Source organism: Geotrypetes seraphini, chromosome 10 (assembly GCF_902459505.1).
Source record: "Geotrypetes seraphini chromosome 10, aGeoSer1.1, whole genome shotgun sequence".
In the NCBI taxonomy this organism is placed as follows: Eukaryota; Metazoa; Chordata; class Amphibia; order Gymnophiona; family Dermophiidae; genus Geotrypetes; species Geotrypetes seraphini.
The window spans coordinates 29,894,217-29,910,650 of NC_047093.1; the positions used below are offsets into that span (position 1 = coordinate 29,894,217).

The window sequence follows — 16,434 nt, forward strand, 5'->3', positions numbered from 1 at the left end:
CATTGAATATTCAGGTCTCTGGTGGTGCCTGAAAACAATCCCGATATGGTTGACACTCAGTGCTGTACCCACATAGCCTACTGGGCTGTTATGATCACCATTTATGTAATCCTACTTGCCACGAAAACTTGATGAAGTTCATCAAGTCACTAGGAGTCGAACACGAGTTGATGGCAACTTGCCCAGTTAGCTATGCAGGCACCAGTGCTTACAAACTCCCAGCTCCATCTGGATTCCTCCCCCCAGACAGCCCTGGCACTGACTGGAAAATGTTGCAGCGGTCAGCGCAAATATTCAGCAGCAGTGACTGGTGAAGTGCCACCAAATATCTGCTCCTGAGCCGCTCAATGAGATTTAAACCAGGCTGGAGCCTCTCCATCCCAATTAAATTGTTTTGAATATCAACCCCTAAGTCAATTTAGCAAAATTCAAAGTGAGTTTGTGGCAATGATGATAACCAACAATCCTCAACTGCGCTGAGTTTTCAGAAACTCCGATGAGAGATTTGCATACAATGGACGCACTAGCATTCAAGTCTACTTCATGCGCATTCATTAGAAGATAGTCTAAAAATCCAAACCCTTTATATGACCGTGGAGGACTGGAACTTCATATCACTAGTTTTCCAGTATCTGGTCCCTTCAAGCTTCCCTTCTTCTAAAGTGCTATTTTGCAATCCTTTGATGTTCAAAATCTCATCAAGTTTCCGCAAATCATAAAACTGCCTAATGTTCCCCCATCCCCTCTTACCTTGATGGTGTCATCTCACCCTTATTAGGAACATTCAAATACATCTGTGTACGTTTTGTAATGGTTCCCTGAATTTTCTCAGGTGGTACATCTTCTATCCTCTTCATTAAAGCCTCCTCCTCCCTTCCTGAAGCCTCCTTCTCTGGGAAGTCTAGTTTCTCAGGCTGTGCCCTGAAAGGAGGAATCAGAGATATCTTGCTCATAATACGATTCTCCCTTTCCTCAGCCTGAGGACCTCCTAAGGCAGCAGTCCGAGACTGGTCCCTCGACTGTAAGAATTTGGAAATATTCTGTGAGTTCTTCTCTGCTGCTTTGGCTAGCTGTAGCTGCTTCTTTTTGGGTTTGGTTTTCTTCTTGGGGCTTTCCCACTCTGAAGGCTTTTCCTCTAGATATGGTTCCTTGTCGGTCTGGTAAGGACTTGTCCCTGTAACACTCTCCTGTGCAGCTTCTATAGTTCCTTCTATTTTTCCCAGGAACAAGCTGTCATCTGGCTCCGTTTCTTTTTCCCTTTTCTTTCCACTGCTTCTCTCCTCAACCATGTCAGGGTTTGGCCAGTCATTCTTTCCTTCATGAGGCTTTTTCAGCAGTTCAGAAGCAGTCTGAAACTGTCCACAAACCCCTCGATATCCAGCACCAATCCGCTTGGGTTTAAACTGCAGAGGTAAAAAAAAGTTTGGGAGAATTCATAACAGAAACAAATTAAGAAATTAATAAGCAAGTTACAGTTTGTGGGTTTTTTTACACTCAGTAAGCACAACAGATCTGCTTTCAATATTTTGAAGAATGGCCAGTCCAACCCTTTTGCCCAGTGCTTTCTCCAAAGAAGGCCAGTCTTCCCTCAGCACTAACCGAATACAGCTGGGATGCAGAGATGAAGTCTTTTTCCAAGGCAGGTGGTTCCTCATTTGTTGTTGAGGACTTACTAGCCCCTGATCCCAATATTGGGTACATAGTGCCAGTTTTGGAGGCTTTGTTGATCTCCGCCACCTGGGAAGGCAAGAGAAGAGAAGAACAATATTCACACCTGACATAAAAGGCAACTCAAGAACCCACCTCAGTCCCAGCATGCACCACAAAAGCAGGAGAAGACAATGCAGGATTTTCGGAAAGACTGTTCCTCCTTTCTGCTAGGAACTGAACCAAGTCAAGGGATGTTATGAAATCAAATGAAAGAGGACATCCAGGATCTTCCACTTTACTCCGTGGTCCGATTCTACTGAAATCGTACTTTGGTCCTCAGATTGGGCCTTGTTGTTTGTTCTTTTTGACTGCTTTCTCAATAAAAATTATTACAAAAAAAAAAAAAAAATCGAGCCTCTTAAATTTATGGTCTTTTATACCAGTTTTGATGCGGTTCTGGGCTCCAAATTAAAGAAGAGCATTTAATTTGTTTTCAGAAGACTGAAGGCACTACATCCCTCTTCTATACTAAAATCAATGAATTAAAACAAATAGAGCATTCCATTAATGGTCGATGTTTGTTCTACAGTATCCTTTTATATCAAAGTGTTTAGGGATGTACTGCAAATAAATTCATGTTCATTAATGAACTGCTGTGATACATGAAATAAAACTCTTCCTCTGGGAACTTTCATTCTTAATGTCAAACTTCTATAATTGTGTCCGTTTTGCTCTTTCTATTGCGATTTAGTTAGTGGAACGCCGTTCCTAAAGAAAGTTTTGAAACGCGTCGGAAGGGGTGACAGCAATTACAAATAACAGCAACAGAAAACATAAGTGAAATTTACCAATATTATAATAATGTTCTTTAAAAACTATAAAGTAATGGCAAAATTTCAAGCAAAGATAAAATAATATAAAAGAAGACATATGAACCTATGAAGATGCCTGCCGGTGCTTGTTAAATTACCGCACAGCTTTCCGAGGTTCGAAGAGAATAGACACAATTGAACAAGTTTGACATTAAGAATTAAAGTTCCCAGAGGAGGAGCGGATAGCGTAGCTGGTTTTAAGAAAGGTTTGGACAAGTTCTTGGAGGAAAAGTCCATAGTCTGTTATTGATAAAGACATGGGGGAAGCCACTGCTTGCCCTGGATCGTTAGCATGGAATATTGTTACTTCTTGGGGTTCTAGAATCTTGTTACTTTCTGGGATTCCGGAAGCTTGCTATTCTTTGAGATTCTGCATGGAATGTTGCTACTTCTTGGGTTTTGGCCAAGTGCTGGTGACCTGGATTGGCCACCGTGAGAACGGGCTACAGGGCTTGATGGACCATTGGTCTGACCCAGTAAGGCTCTTATGTTCACGTATTACAGCAGTTCATTAATGAGCACTGTCATTTTTGTATGACTAAGCTGTAGCCAATTTGGGTTTGACTTGGTAGATTCATGCGACATATAGAGTGAAACCACCTCTTTCATTTAACTAAACCTTTCCATTAAAGCTGAATGCATCCAGCATTGGCAAAGAAGATCTCCCAAGTTCTTTTGCACAGCACACCTGCCTAACATACTATGTATAAAAGGGAAATTTAATGCTAGGGAGGGGGGGGGCAGAGAAGCTGCATTAAGCCCAAAACCCACACCGTGCTGCCCATAACCCCCCTGCTGTCCAAACCAGTGCCCCCCTACCTTCTTCAGCACAGCTGCCTTATACAGGTTGGACATCTTACTGGTTCTGAAAACCTCATGCTCCATCTCCACGGCACATGCGCCAATATCAGTGCTGTTGAAAGGGACAGAGTTGCTCTTTTATTGTAGAAGTCTCGGGGGCATCATGGGGCTGCTGTGCTACGTCTCAGTAACAGATCGATTCTCCGGTCACTTAACGAATGCCCATGGTTGCAGACTTCATTTAGCAAAATTTAGCTTATTACGGTGACCTGGTTTTCGCAAATCCTCACTGCATAAGAGCTACTGATGCATGTCATCTTCACAACTGAACGATGCCTCTGGCTCCCATAAGAGCAGAGGCTAAGGGGCCGACATAATACAGCGTGGGAGACTTTGCACACAATCTCCTGTGTAACTGTAGCCACCCTATGTGCAAAGTAGTTTTGTACCAAGGCAAATTGTGCACAAAGACTCGTTTAGACATTAACTCACAGCTCCTTTAACTCCTATCATAATGTCTGTATTAGTTATTAAACCCAGATGCAAACAAATATACAGAAAACATAAAAGGCTGAGCATAGGGTTTTCTAATAATGGGGCTTTAATGTCAGCTCTGAGGAGGAGTAAATTGTTCCTCTGCAGCTGGGGATAGAGGGAATTTCATGCCTTTTCTTCTCTTTTCTGGAAAAAAAAAATGCAGGTGCTGCAACTTTGTTTTATTAAGGGCTCTGGTTAAATAAATAGCAGAGGGACGAGGAACTGAGAGCGCAGGATTAAAGGGATGGCATCACAGTTGTGAAATGATGGGCAATGTGCTAAATTGCAGGTATTTAGACACCTTAATATATAAAATACACATTTTTAGCATTTTAGATGCATGCAACTATGTGCATGCTCCTCTGGATCTTGGTACAATCTCTGCATAAAACAGTGGTGCTGCTACTAATGCATGCCCAATGTTTGCAAGTTTCCATGGCAACTGGCGCACTCTTCTGTGTTTGAGCACACATTTGCAAATGATTTCTTTAATGCATCAGGCGCAATAATTTTGTTTTTAACAAATGTATAATGAACCGGCTGCGGAACTTCATCATATCAGCCCAATGCATGGCTCATTACGTCGGCCCCCAAGTCTATTCTCACAGCAACAACATGGAAAAGAGTTTACAAAGACTCAAGGAGCGAGACAGCAGAACTGTTAAAACTATGAGAACGCTGTCCTCTAGTGGAGAAATGAAGAAAAGGGGAGAACATCCCAAGTTTAAATACAAGAATGTTTTACATTTGAATAGAGACAACTCACCAGGGCCCTTATTTACTGAACTGCCATACAAATTAAAGCATGCGTCTCATTTCCTTGGTCACCATGCCATTTGCTGCAGTGATGCTTCACTTGCAATTCTCTAAATTAACTCATACACAGAATTGAGGACTAGTTATTGGAAGACTAGAACTGTCTAATTAAGCAAAAAGCCTGTTGAACTCAAATATAGTGCTATTCATTGTTTTCACAAGGATAATGTAAGAAAATGATGGAGAAAAATATTGTTTTGTTCTAGATGCCAGACTGCTGGCCATCCTTTAATTCCTGCTAAGTTCCATGAACACAAACAACTTTATAGCTAGAAAACCAGCCGTGAACTATCAAATCATTCCTGCTGTGTGCAATCTCTAAATGCTGATGAAAGCAACATTTTAGGACTGCACACCCACATGGAGGGTTTCCCTTCTGCTAAAGTGCTACTTTACAATCCTTTGATGTTCAAAAATCAATGTAATTTCTGGAAAAAATGCTTTAAAAAAGCCCCAAACAAACCACAAGCTCTCCATACAGGAATCCGTTTTGCATGGACAAACACACAGGCAATTAAAAAAAAAAAAAAAAGTAAGTCTAGTATTTGTCTTGGTCTCTCAGTTGTTGGAGTTGGCTAGGCATGCTGAATCCATGCCTCAGTCACTGTTGTGTACCTGCTGGCTGCTCCATCCTTCTGTAGATTGCTGCTCAGTGCTTCCTCCAAGATTTTCAGGCAGTGCTCTCGTGCCTAGAATAGAGCAGGAAGAGCATTACCTTCATTTGCTCTTTAATGATCTCTGAATTCATTTTTCCTTCAAGAGGAAGAGTCAGAAGTACTTGAAGAATGCTCGAGAAGGCATCCCAGAAAAACCCACCTCATAGACCCCAGAAAAGAACAAAGGGTGAAATCTAAACAAATCCGTAGGAAGGTCAGACTAACACACACCTTTGCTCTCCCCCTTTCACCTTTGCTTAAGCAAAAAAAGGTCAGAATTGTAGCAGTCTTGAGTTTGCTTTTCTTACCTTCACAGTTAGTTTGGGAATTTTCTGGCTCGATGCATCCTTCAAAGGACAGAAGGGCTCTGATGAGAGAAAGAAAATTTTTAGATATCAGCTTCCCCATCATGACCCGTGGATATAAAATAGTGCTTGCAGCATTTTAGTGTGAACATAAGAATAGCCTTACTGGTCATCAAGCCCAGTAGTCCGTTCTCACAGTGGCCAATCCAGGTCACTAGTACCTGGCCAAAACCCAAGGTGTAGCAATATTCCATGCTACCAATACAGGGCAGGCAGTGGCTTCCCCCACGTCTTTCTCAATAACAGACTATGGACTTTTCCTCCAGGAAATTGTCCAAACCTTTCTTAAAACTAGCAACGCTATCCATTTTTACCACAACCTCTGGCAACGAATTCCGGAGCTTAACTATTCTCAGAGTGAAAAAACATTTCCTCCAATTGGTTTTAAAAGTATTTCCCTGTAACTTCATTGAACGTCCCCTAGTCTTTGTAATTTTTGACGGAGTGAAAAATTGATCCACTTGTACCCATTCTACTCCACTCAGGATTTTGTAAACTTCAATCATATCTCCCCTCAGCCGTCTCTTTTCCAAGCTGAAGAGCCCTAACCGTTTTAGTCTTTCCTCATACGAGAGGAGTTTTATCCCTTTACCATATTGGTCGCTCTTCTTTGAACCTTTTCTAGCGCCACTATATCTTTCTTGAGATAAGACCAGAATTGAACGCAATTCTCCAGATGAGGTCACACCATGGAGTGATACAGGGGCATTATGACATTCTTAGTCTTGTTAACTATCCCTTTTTTAATAATTCCCAGCATCCTGTTTGCTTTTTTGGTTGCAACCACACATTGGGCAGAAGGTTTCATCGTATTGTCTACAATGATACCCAAACTGGCAGCAATTCCTAAATTTATTTAACAAGTACACCAAATCTAACTGCCTACTTGATACATGTCCCCCTAAAATCATGATAACTGCCCCCCTAGAATTTAAAAAGGAACTTTTTGCATGGCTAACATCCGCCCTTGCAAACGGAACACTAAACAAACAAATGGTCGATTCAAAACCAACTTAAAAACATTTTTATTTAAAGACGCCTATAATATGTTAACATCACAGAAAATAATACTAAATACTGAACTAAGGCCAGTACTGGGCAGACGTTTATGATCTGTGTCTGTATATGGCCGTTTGGGGGAGGATGGGCTGGAGAGGGCTTTAATGGCTGGGAGGGTGTAGATAGGCTGGAGTAGGGTTTGACTGAGATTTCAGCAGTTGGAACGCAAGCACAGTACCGGGTAGAGCTTTGGATTCTTGCCCAGAAATAGCTAGGAAGAAAAAAATTTAAATTGAATCAGGTTGGGCAGACTGGATGGACCATTTGAGTCTTTATCTGCCGTCATCTACTATGCTACTATGCTAAATGGGACATATACTAATCACTCCAATCCCCAAAGATCAGAAAGCCTCCCCAGCACTGACACCCAATTTCAGACCCATAGCAAGCATTCCCCTCTTCACAAAGATACAGGAAGGATTGGTCAACCTTCAACTAGTCAATTACCTGGACAAATTTAACCTCCTCAACGATCACCAATCAGGATTCAGAAAAGGATACAACACAGAAACTGTCTTAGCCTCCTTGCTGAACCACCTTTATGATCTCTTTAGCAAGGGCAAAAGCGCACTGATCCTACAATTAGATCTCAGCAGCGCGTTCGACCTGGTAGACCACGAAATCATGCTACTGTGCCTTGAAGCAATGGGAATCTCGGGAAAGGCAAAGAAATGGTTCCAAGAGTTCCTAACAAATAGATCCTACCGAGTAATCAGCAATGGAAACTACTCTAAACCATGGAAAAACCCTTCAGGCGTACCTCAAGGTTCCCCCCTATCCCCCACACTTAAGAGAACAAGAGCACCCTAAGTAAAAATAAAAAAGCCAAAAACAGAAAACTATTACTGTTGGGAGATTCCATCATCAGAGGCATTAACCTTGGAACACAGGGCGAGGAGTCCAAAATAGTGAAATGTCTTCCAGGATCCTCAGCTACCAGGAGTTCCAGGCAAATACTGACTATAATTAAGGAAGAAACTAAGGATTTTAACACTGATGTTGTTATCCATCTGGGAACAAATGACCTGGCCAACAACTCCACACTTGCAGCACAGAAAGCTTTTCGGGAGCTTGGTGAGGGCGTGAAACCTTTTGTAAAGACTTTAGCTTTTTCTGAAATACTGCCTGCATATGGAAAAGGAGAGCAAAGAATGAAAAACACAGAGGACTTTAATAGATGGCTCAGAGCCTGGTGTCATCAAGAAGGCTTCAGGTACATAGGAGGATGGGGAAATACATGGAAGGACAAGAAGCTATATTGCACTGATGGGCTACATATTACTACAGCAGGAAAAAGAAACCTTGCAGAGAAATTTAGACAATATTTTTCTAGGCATTTAAACTAGAAGGTGGGGGTGGTGTATGTAGAGACCACCCCCGGCAAAAGAAAAGATGTGATAGTAGTAAAGGCTGCAACAAAAGCAATATCAGCAACTCATTTCTTAGTATTGCAGCGGAAAGTGAAACGACACAAAAATCCATACGAAAAAGGAGATTATCGCTGAAAAATAGCTGGAAAGCGATGACCACAAATGCTCGCAGTCTAAGCAACAAAGTTCATGATCTGCAAGCCCTGATATTAGAGGCAGATCTAGATATTGTTGCTATCACAGAGACATGGTTCAGTGAATCACATGGATGGGATGCAAACATACCGGGATATAATCTTTTTAGGAAGGACAGAGATGGTCATAAAGGTGGAGGAGTAGCTCTCTATGTAAAGATCAATATCCAAGCGACCGAAATGCAAGGGACCTGGGGAGAGGAAGAAGCGATATGGATTGCTCTGAAAAGAGAAGATGGAACTTCTATCTACGTGGGTGTAGTCTACAGACCTCCGACTCAATCGCAGCAAATTGATAAGGATCTGATTGTGGATATCCAAAAGTTTGGAAGGAAAGAGGAGGTTCTGCTGTTGGGAGATTTCAACCTGCCGGATGCGGACTGGAATGTTCCGACTGCGGAATCGGAAAGAAGTAGGGAGATTGTGGATGCCTTTCAAGAGGCTCTGCTCAGACAAATGGTGACGGAACCCACAAGGGAAAAAGCGATATTGGATCTGGTCCTCACAAATGGAGAGAGTATCTCTAATGTTCGAGTGGGTGCTCACCTGGGTAGTAGCGATCATCAAACGGTTTGGTTTGATATAACGGCTAAAGTGGAGAGCGGCCGCACGATACTTAAAGTCCTAGATTTCAAACGTACGGACTTTAATGCAATGGGAAAGTACCTGAAGAAAGAGCTGTTAGGATGGGAGGACATAAGAGAAGTGGAAAGACAGTGGTCTAAGCTGAAAGGAGCGATAAAAATGGCTACGGACCTTTATGTGAAGAAAATCAATAAAAACAAGAGAAAAAGGAAGCCGATATGGTTCTCCAACCTAGTGGCTGAGAAAATAAAGGCGAAAGAGTTGGCGTTCATGAAATATAAAAAAACCCAAGAAGAGGAGAGCAGAAAGGACTACAGGGTGAAACTGAAAGAAGCCAAGAGAGAGATACGTTTAGCGAAGGCACAGGCGGAAGAACAAATGGCTAAAAATGTAAAAAAGGGAGATAAAAATTTTTTCAGATATATTAGTGAAAGGAGGAAGATAAAAAATGGAATTGCTAGGCTAAAAGATGCTGGGAACAAATATGTGGAGAGTGATGAGGAGAAAGCAAATGTGCTAAACAAATACTTCTGTTCTGTGTTCACAGAAGAAAATCCTGGAGAAGGACCGAGATTGTCCGGCAAAGTTACACGAGAAAATGGAGTAGATTCTGCGCCGTTCACGGAGGAGGGTGTTTATGAGCAACTTGAAAAACTGAAGGTGGACAAAGCGATGGGACCAGACGGGATCCATCCCAGGATACTAAGGGAACTCAGAGAGGTTCTGGCGAGTCCTATTAAAGACTTGTTCAACAAATCTCTGGAGACGGGAGTGATTCCTGGGGATTGGAGGAGAGCGGATGTGGTCCCTATTCATAAAAGTGGTCACAGGGATGAAGCAGGAAACTACAGGCCGGTGAGCCTCACTTCAGTTGTTGGAAAAATAATGGAAGTGTTGCTGAAAGAAAGGATAGTGTATTTCCTTGAATCTAATGGGTTACAGGATCCGAGGCAACATGGCTTTACAAAAGGTAAATCGTGCCAAACGAACCTGATTGAATTTTTTGATTGGGTGACCAGAGAGCTGGATCAAGGACATATGCTAGATGTAATTTACTTGGATTTCAGCAAAGCCTTTGATACAGTTCCTCATAGGAGGCTGTTGAACAAACTTGAAGGGCTGAAGTTAGGACCCAAAGTGGTGAACTGGGTCAGAAACTGGCTATCGGACAGACGCCAGAGGGTGGTGGTTAATGGAAGTCGCTCGAAGGAAGGAAAGGTGACTAGTGGAGTCCCTCAGGGTTCGGTGCTGGGGCCAATCCTGTTCAATATGTATGTAAGTGACATTGCTGTAGGGCTAGAAGGAAAAGTGTGCCTTTTTGCAGATGATACCAAGATTTGTAACAGAGTAGACACCGAAGAGGGAGTGGATAATATGAAAAAGGATCTGCAAAAGTTAGAGGAATGGTCTAATGCCTGGCAACTAAAATTCAATGCAAAGAAATGCAGAGTAATGCATTTGGGGATTAATAATAGGAAGGAACCGTATATGCTGGGAGGAGAGAAGCTGATATGCACGGACGGAGAGAGGGACCTTGGGGTGATAGTGTCCGAAGATCTAAAGGCGAAAAAACAGTGTGATAAGGCAGTGGCTGCTGCCAGAAGGATTCTGGGCTGTATAAAGAGAGGCGTAGTCAGTAGAAGGAAGAAGGTGTTGATGCCCCTGTACAGGTCATTGGTGAGGCCCCACTTGGAGTATTGTGTTCAGTTTTGGAGACCGTATCTGGCGAAAGACATAAGAAGACTTGAGGCGGTCCAGAGGAGGGCGACGAAAATGATAGGAGGCTTGCGCCAGAAGACGTATGAGGAGAGACTGGAAGACCTGAATATGTATACCCTAGAGGAAAGGAGAGACAGGGGAGATATGATTCAGACGTTCAAATACTTAAAGGGTATTAACGTAGAACAAAATCTTTTCCAGAGAAAGGAAAATGGTAAAACCAGAGGACATAATTTGAGGTTGAGGGGTGGTAGATTCAGGGGCAATGTTAGGAAATTCTACTTTACGGAGAGGGTGGTAGATGCCTGGAATGCGCTCCCGAGAGAGGTGGTGGAGAGTAAAACTGTGACTGAGTTCAAAGAAGCGTGGGATGAACACAGAAGATTTAGAATCAGAAAATAATATTAAATATTGAACTAGGCCAGTTACTGGGCAGACTTGCACGGTCTGTGTCTGTATATGGCCGTTTGGTGGAGGATGGGCTGGGGAGGGCTTCAATGGCTGGGAGGGTGTAGATCGGCTGGAGTAAGTCTTAACAGAGATTTTGGCAGTTGGAACTCAAGCACAGTACCGGGTAAAGCTTTGGATTCTCGCCCAGAAATAGCTAAGAAGAAAAAAAAAAAAAAATTTAAATTGAATCAGGTTGGGCAGACTGGATGGACCATTCGGGTCTTTATCTGCCGTCATCTACTATGTTACTATGTTTTATGTTACTATATCGCCTCCTTAGGTCACCTACTACAAAAACTAAATTTAATATACTACATTTATGCGGACGATATATCCATCCTCATACCCTTAAACGACATCACAAAAGAAATTGTAGATAATCTCTCAAACACAATGACCGAAATCGATAAATGGACCACTAATTTCAAACTAAAACTAAACGCAGAAAAAACAAAAGTCTTTCTGGCTAGTCCCAATGACAAAATTACGAAAACATCGATAAAAATAAATAATCACGAATACCCAATCTCCAAAAACATAAAAATACTGGGCATCACTCTTGACACTCACCTAACTATGACCGACCACACAAACTCACTAGTGAAAAAATGCTTTTACACGCTATGGAAACTAAGAACCATAAAAAAATACTTTGACCCTTCTTCATTCAGGTTGCTGATACAGGCACTGATCCTATCCCTTCTTGACTACTGCAACATCATCTACCTAGGCATCCCACAAAAAACAATAACAAAACTGAGATTAATACAAAACACCGCCGTTCGCCTAATTTTCGGACTAAGAAAAAACGATCACATCAGCCCCTACTATAAAAAGCTGCACTGGCTTCCAATAGAAGCGCGAATTCTATTCAAATTCGCTTGCACCTGTTTCAAACAAGCCTGGGGACTAGCACCTTCATACCTACAAACTCACTTCACCCTACACAACCCCACAAGAACGACCAGAAACAAAAACATCTTTGCATACCCAAAGATTACAGGCTGCAGATACAAATCCTTCTTGGACAGAACCTTTCAGTTCCAAGCGAACAGACAGCAAACCTGGCTGAAAAACCACATAAATGAACCAAACATGACTTATAATACTTTCCGCAAATCGATCAAAACCACCCTATTCGCTAAATTCATTGGCTAAAACGGTCCCCTCCCCACTAAGACCCCTCTCACGGATGTTCTAAATCTTTCAGACACTCATTTCCCTTAGATCTCCAATTAATATGTAAGTTTACCATTTAGACTATTGTACTGCATCTAGACTCTTTATTCGGTACTGTATTTAAACTTATTGTATGGTATTGAATTTGGACTCACTCTACTGTATTATATGTGGATTTATTGTATTGTATTAGTATTGTACTGTACTTGTTATTCGCTGAATGTCCAGCCTTCTTACAATGTAAACCGCCTAGAAGTCGCCTGACTATGGCGGTATAGAAAAATAAAGTTATTATTATTATTATTATAGATCTTTTTCTTGGGCACTAACCCCCAAGGTGGACCCTAGCATCCGGTAACTGTGATTCAGGTTATTCTTCCCAACGTGCATCACTTTGCATCTGTCCACATTAAATTTCATCTACCACTTGGACACCCAGTCTTCCAATTTCCTATGATCCGCCTGCAATTTTTCACAATCCAAATGTGTTTTAACAACTTTGAACAGTTTAATGTCATCTGCAAATTTAATCACCTCACTTGTCATTCCAATTTCCAGATCATTTATAAATAAGTTAAATAGCACCAGTTTCAGTACAGACCCCTGCAGCACTCCACCATTGAGAAAAATGACCATTTAACCCTACCCTCTGTTTTCTATCCGATAACCAATTCCTAATCCACAACTGAACTTTACAACCTATCCCATGACACTTTAATTCTCTCAGGAGCCTCTTGTAAGAAATTTTATCAAAAGCTTTCTAAAAATCTAGATACACTATATCAACCGGCTCACCTTTATCCACGTTTATTTACACCATCAAAGAAGTCAAGCAAATTTGTGAGGCAAGATCTCCCTCAGCTGAACCAATTTTATTTTTTATAATCGTTTCTACCATTTTGCCCAGCACCGAAGTGAGGCTTATCGGTCTGTAATTTCCCAGATCTCCCCTGGAGGGCTTTTTAAAAATTGGCATAATATTCGCCAGCCTCCAATCTTCAGGTACTACAGACAATTTTAGCGACAGGTTACAGATCACTAATAGCAGGTCAGCAATTTCATGTTTGAGTTCTTTTAGTACCCTGGATGTGCGTTAATATCCATTAGAAAGAAAAATGGGGAAACCCAATGATCCACAGTGAAAACAATCCACCGATGAAAACAAAAACAAAAACTGTGGATACAGATGTTCTGGAGATAACTTATTAAACACTGACATATAAAACCATGAAAATTCAATTAAAAAAGTACAATGATAAAAAATACTGTGGGTCCGGTTGGATTTTTATCACAGTATATTTTATCATTGTACTTTTTTAATTGAATTTTCATGGTTTTATATGTCAGTGTTTAATAAATTATCTTCAGAACATCTGTATCCACAGTTTTTGTTTTCATCGGCTAATACCCATTAGTACATGCTAAGTTTTAGTAAAAGAGCCTCTAACTTATTTCATCCTCATTGCCTCTGCTATTCCCCTTCTACCTATTCAGTATTTAACCTAAGAAAGAATTCCTTCCAACTCATCTTCCTTCCGTTGCCCCAACCTTTTTCCCAAACCATTGCCAAGTATTTTAGGCCAAATCTCCTTAAATAGCAGGCATTAGAAATCCCAGTCACCGGAATTGCTTGTGTGTACTAAGAATGCAATGAGTTGACAGCTCAGAGGAAGGCAACTGCTGCATAGGACAGCCCAGGACAAGAGGTGCAGATCCTTCTCCACTGCATCATAACATGATAGGACTCACATGAAAAATAAGAGTGGCTAAAGCAATTAGCGCAACAATCAAAACTAAGAAAATGAACACCTGAAAAGTTATAGAAAATATTAAATATAAGAAAAGATCCCAATATCCACATAAATAAAAACATGTTTTCTATTTGGAGAAAAAAATGAAATTATTTCCAATTTTCTAAGCAAAAAATTTTTTTTTTTAAATAGAAACAGAGAAAAAGACAGCAAATAAAGATCATATGGCACGACAGAAGAGCAGGATTTGGTGTGATTGTATGTGATGATCTTAAGGTGGCCAACAGGTTGAAAAGGTGACGACGAAAGCTAGAAGGATGCTAGGTTGCATAGGGAGAGGTATGGCCAGTAGGAAAAAGGAGGTATTGATGCCTCTGTATAAGACTCTGGTGAGACCTCATTTAGAATATTGTGTACAATTCTGGAGGCCACACTTTCAAAAAGATATAAAAAGGATGGAGTTGGTCCAGAGGAAGGCTACTAAAATGGTTGGTGGTCTTTGTCATGAGACGTATGGGGACAGACTTAAAGATCTCAATCTGAATACTTTGGAGGAAAGGTGGGAGAGGGGAGATATGATAGAGACGTTTAAATTCAAAATTAAATAAGAATATTATTAGCCAAGTGGTGGGGATACTCCCTGAAAAACCATTTATATTCAGTGGAGAAAAAGCCTCAACTATCAACAATATACAGACGGCAACCCAATGAGTTTTTCAGCCAGTCTATTTCTATATCATAGGCAAAAAACTCCACAGAATCTTCAAATGTAGTTTTTCAAACTGGGAAAAAATCCCACCATTGTGCACAGGGAACAAAGGAAAAAGAACAAGACACAGTTGACTTATCTTCATCGATGTTCATAATGAGCATATTATGCTCATTCCAGCGACTCGATCTTCCTGCTATAGCAATTTTAATGTTGGAATGAAGATAAGGAACTAGCTGTTAACATCCAACAAGGCCCTTGTTTTGCCAACCAGTGGCTGCGTCAGGGAAATTCACATTCTCTCCTGCTCCGTCCACTCCGTAGCTCAGAATAGCACTTAGATTTAAACTTCTGAGCTACAGAGTGGACAGAGCAGGAGAGAATGTGAATTTCCCTGACGCAGCCACTGGTTGGCGAAACAAGGGCCTTGTTGGATGTTAACAGCTAGTTCCTTATCTTCATTTCAACGTTAAAATTGCTATAGCAGGAAGATCGAGTCGCTGGAATGAGCATGATATGCTCTTTATGAACATCGATGAAGATAAGTGACCTGTGTCTTTTGTTCTTGTTCCCTGTGCACAGTAGTGGGATTTTTTCCGTTTGAAAAACTACATTTGAAGATTTTGTGGAGTTTTGTTATTGCAATTAGTATTCTTGAGAGACGTTTAAATACCTACGTAATATAAATGTGCATGAGTCGAGTCTCATTTGAAAGGAAACGCTGCAATGAGAGAGCAAAGGATGAAGTTAAGAGGTGATAGGCTCCAGAGTAATCTAAGGAAATACTTTTTTACAGAAAGGGTGGTAGATGCATGAAACAGTCTCCCGGAAGAGGTGGTGGAGACAGAGACTGTGTCTGAATTCAAGAAATTCAAGAAAGCCTGGGATAGGCATATGGGATCTCTCGGAGAGAGAAAGAGATAATGGTTACTGTGGATGGGCAGACTAGATGGGCCATTTGGCCTTTATCTACCATCATGTTTCTATGTTTAAACCAGTCTGTCCATTCATAGTGACTACTATTTCTGCTCATATTAGGTAAATGAGTCAATTTACTTCTGCTGATAGTCTTTAAGCCCGTTACATTAACGGGTGCTAGAAAGCAGCCCCCTTTCCCTCTCCCCCTCCAGTTCCTCCCTAACTGTCTCTCCGTAGCCCCCCTTCTGTCTTCCCCCCTAAGCAAAATGATCTGCCTCCCAGCACACCCCTCCCCCCGAAGCAGCCCCCTTTCCCTCTACCCCTCCAATTCCTCCCTGACAGTGTCTCCGTGGTCCCCCTTCTGTCTCCCCTCCCAAGCAAAGCTGTCTGCCTCCCAGCACACCCCTCCCCCCCAAAGCAGACCCCTTTCCCTCTACCCCTCCAATTCCTCCCTGACTGTCTCTCCGTGGCCCCCCATTTTGTCTTCCCCCCAAGCAAAGCTGTCTGCCTCCAAGCACAGCCCTTCCCCAAAGCAGGCCCCTTTCCCTCTCCAGCTCCAGTTCCTCCCTGTCTCTCCGTGGCCCCCCTTCTGTCTCCCCCTCAAGCAAAGCTGTGTGCCTCCAAGCACACCCCTCCCCCAAAGCAGGCCCCTTTCCCTCTTCCTCCCTCTTCCTCTTCCTTCTTCCCAGTTCCTCCCTGTCTCTTCGTGGCCCACCCGATTTTCTCTTCTCGCGGTCTGGCCAGCTCCCCTAGTACCTTGCCGCCGCCGCCACCCCCTTCCCTTCCCGCGGTTGACAAACCTC

The 16,434-nt window shown here is 42.0% G+C and overlaps 1 protein-coding gene across 2 annotated transcripts in view; it reads right to left on the bottom strand.

Annotated features, from left to right (window-relative positions):
- The window catches only part of RECQL5 (RecQ like helicase 5), a 104,247-nt gene that overhangs the window by 14,464 nt on the left and 73,349 nt on the right, over positions 1-16,434 (bottom strand). The window contains exons 12-16 of one of the 2 annotated variants that reach the window (XM_033962478.1): positions 5,641-5,699; positions 5,292-5,365; positions 3,342-3,435; positions 1,600-1,737; positions 751-1,403 (exon numbers count right to left, since the gene is read on the bottom strand). In XM_033962478.1, the coding sequence (XP_033818369.1) occupies positions 751-1,403; positions 1,600-1,737; positions 3,342-3,435; positions 5,292-5,365; positions 5,641-5,699 (1,018 nt within the window). Of the gene's footprint in view, positions 1-750; positions 1,404-1,599; positions 1,738-3,341; positions 3,436-5,291; positions 5,366-5,640; positions 5,700-16,434 lie in introns of those variants that run through there. The other variant, XM_033962479.1, reaches the window with a different exon arrangement.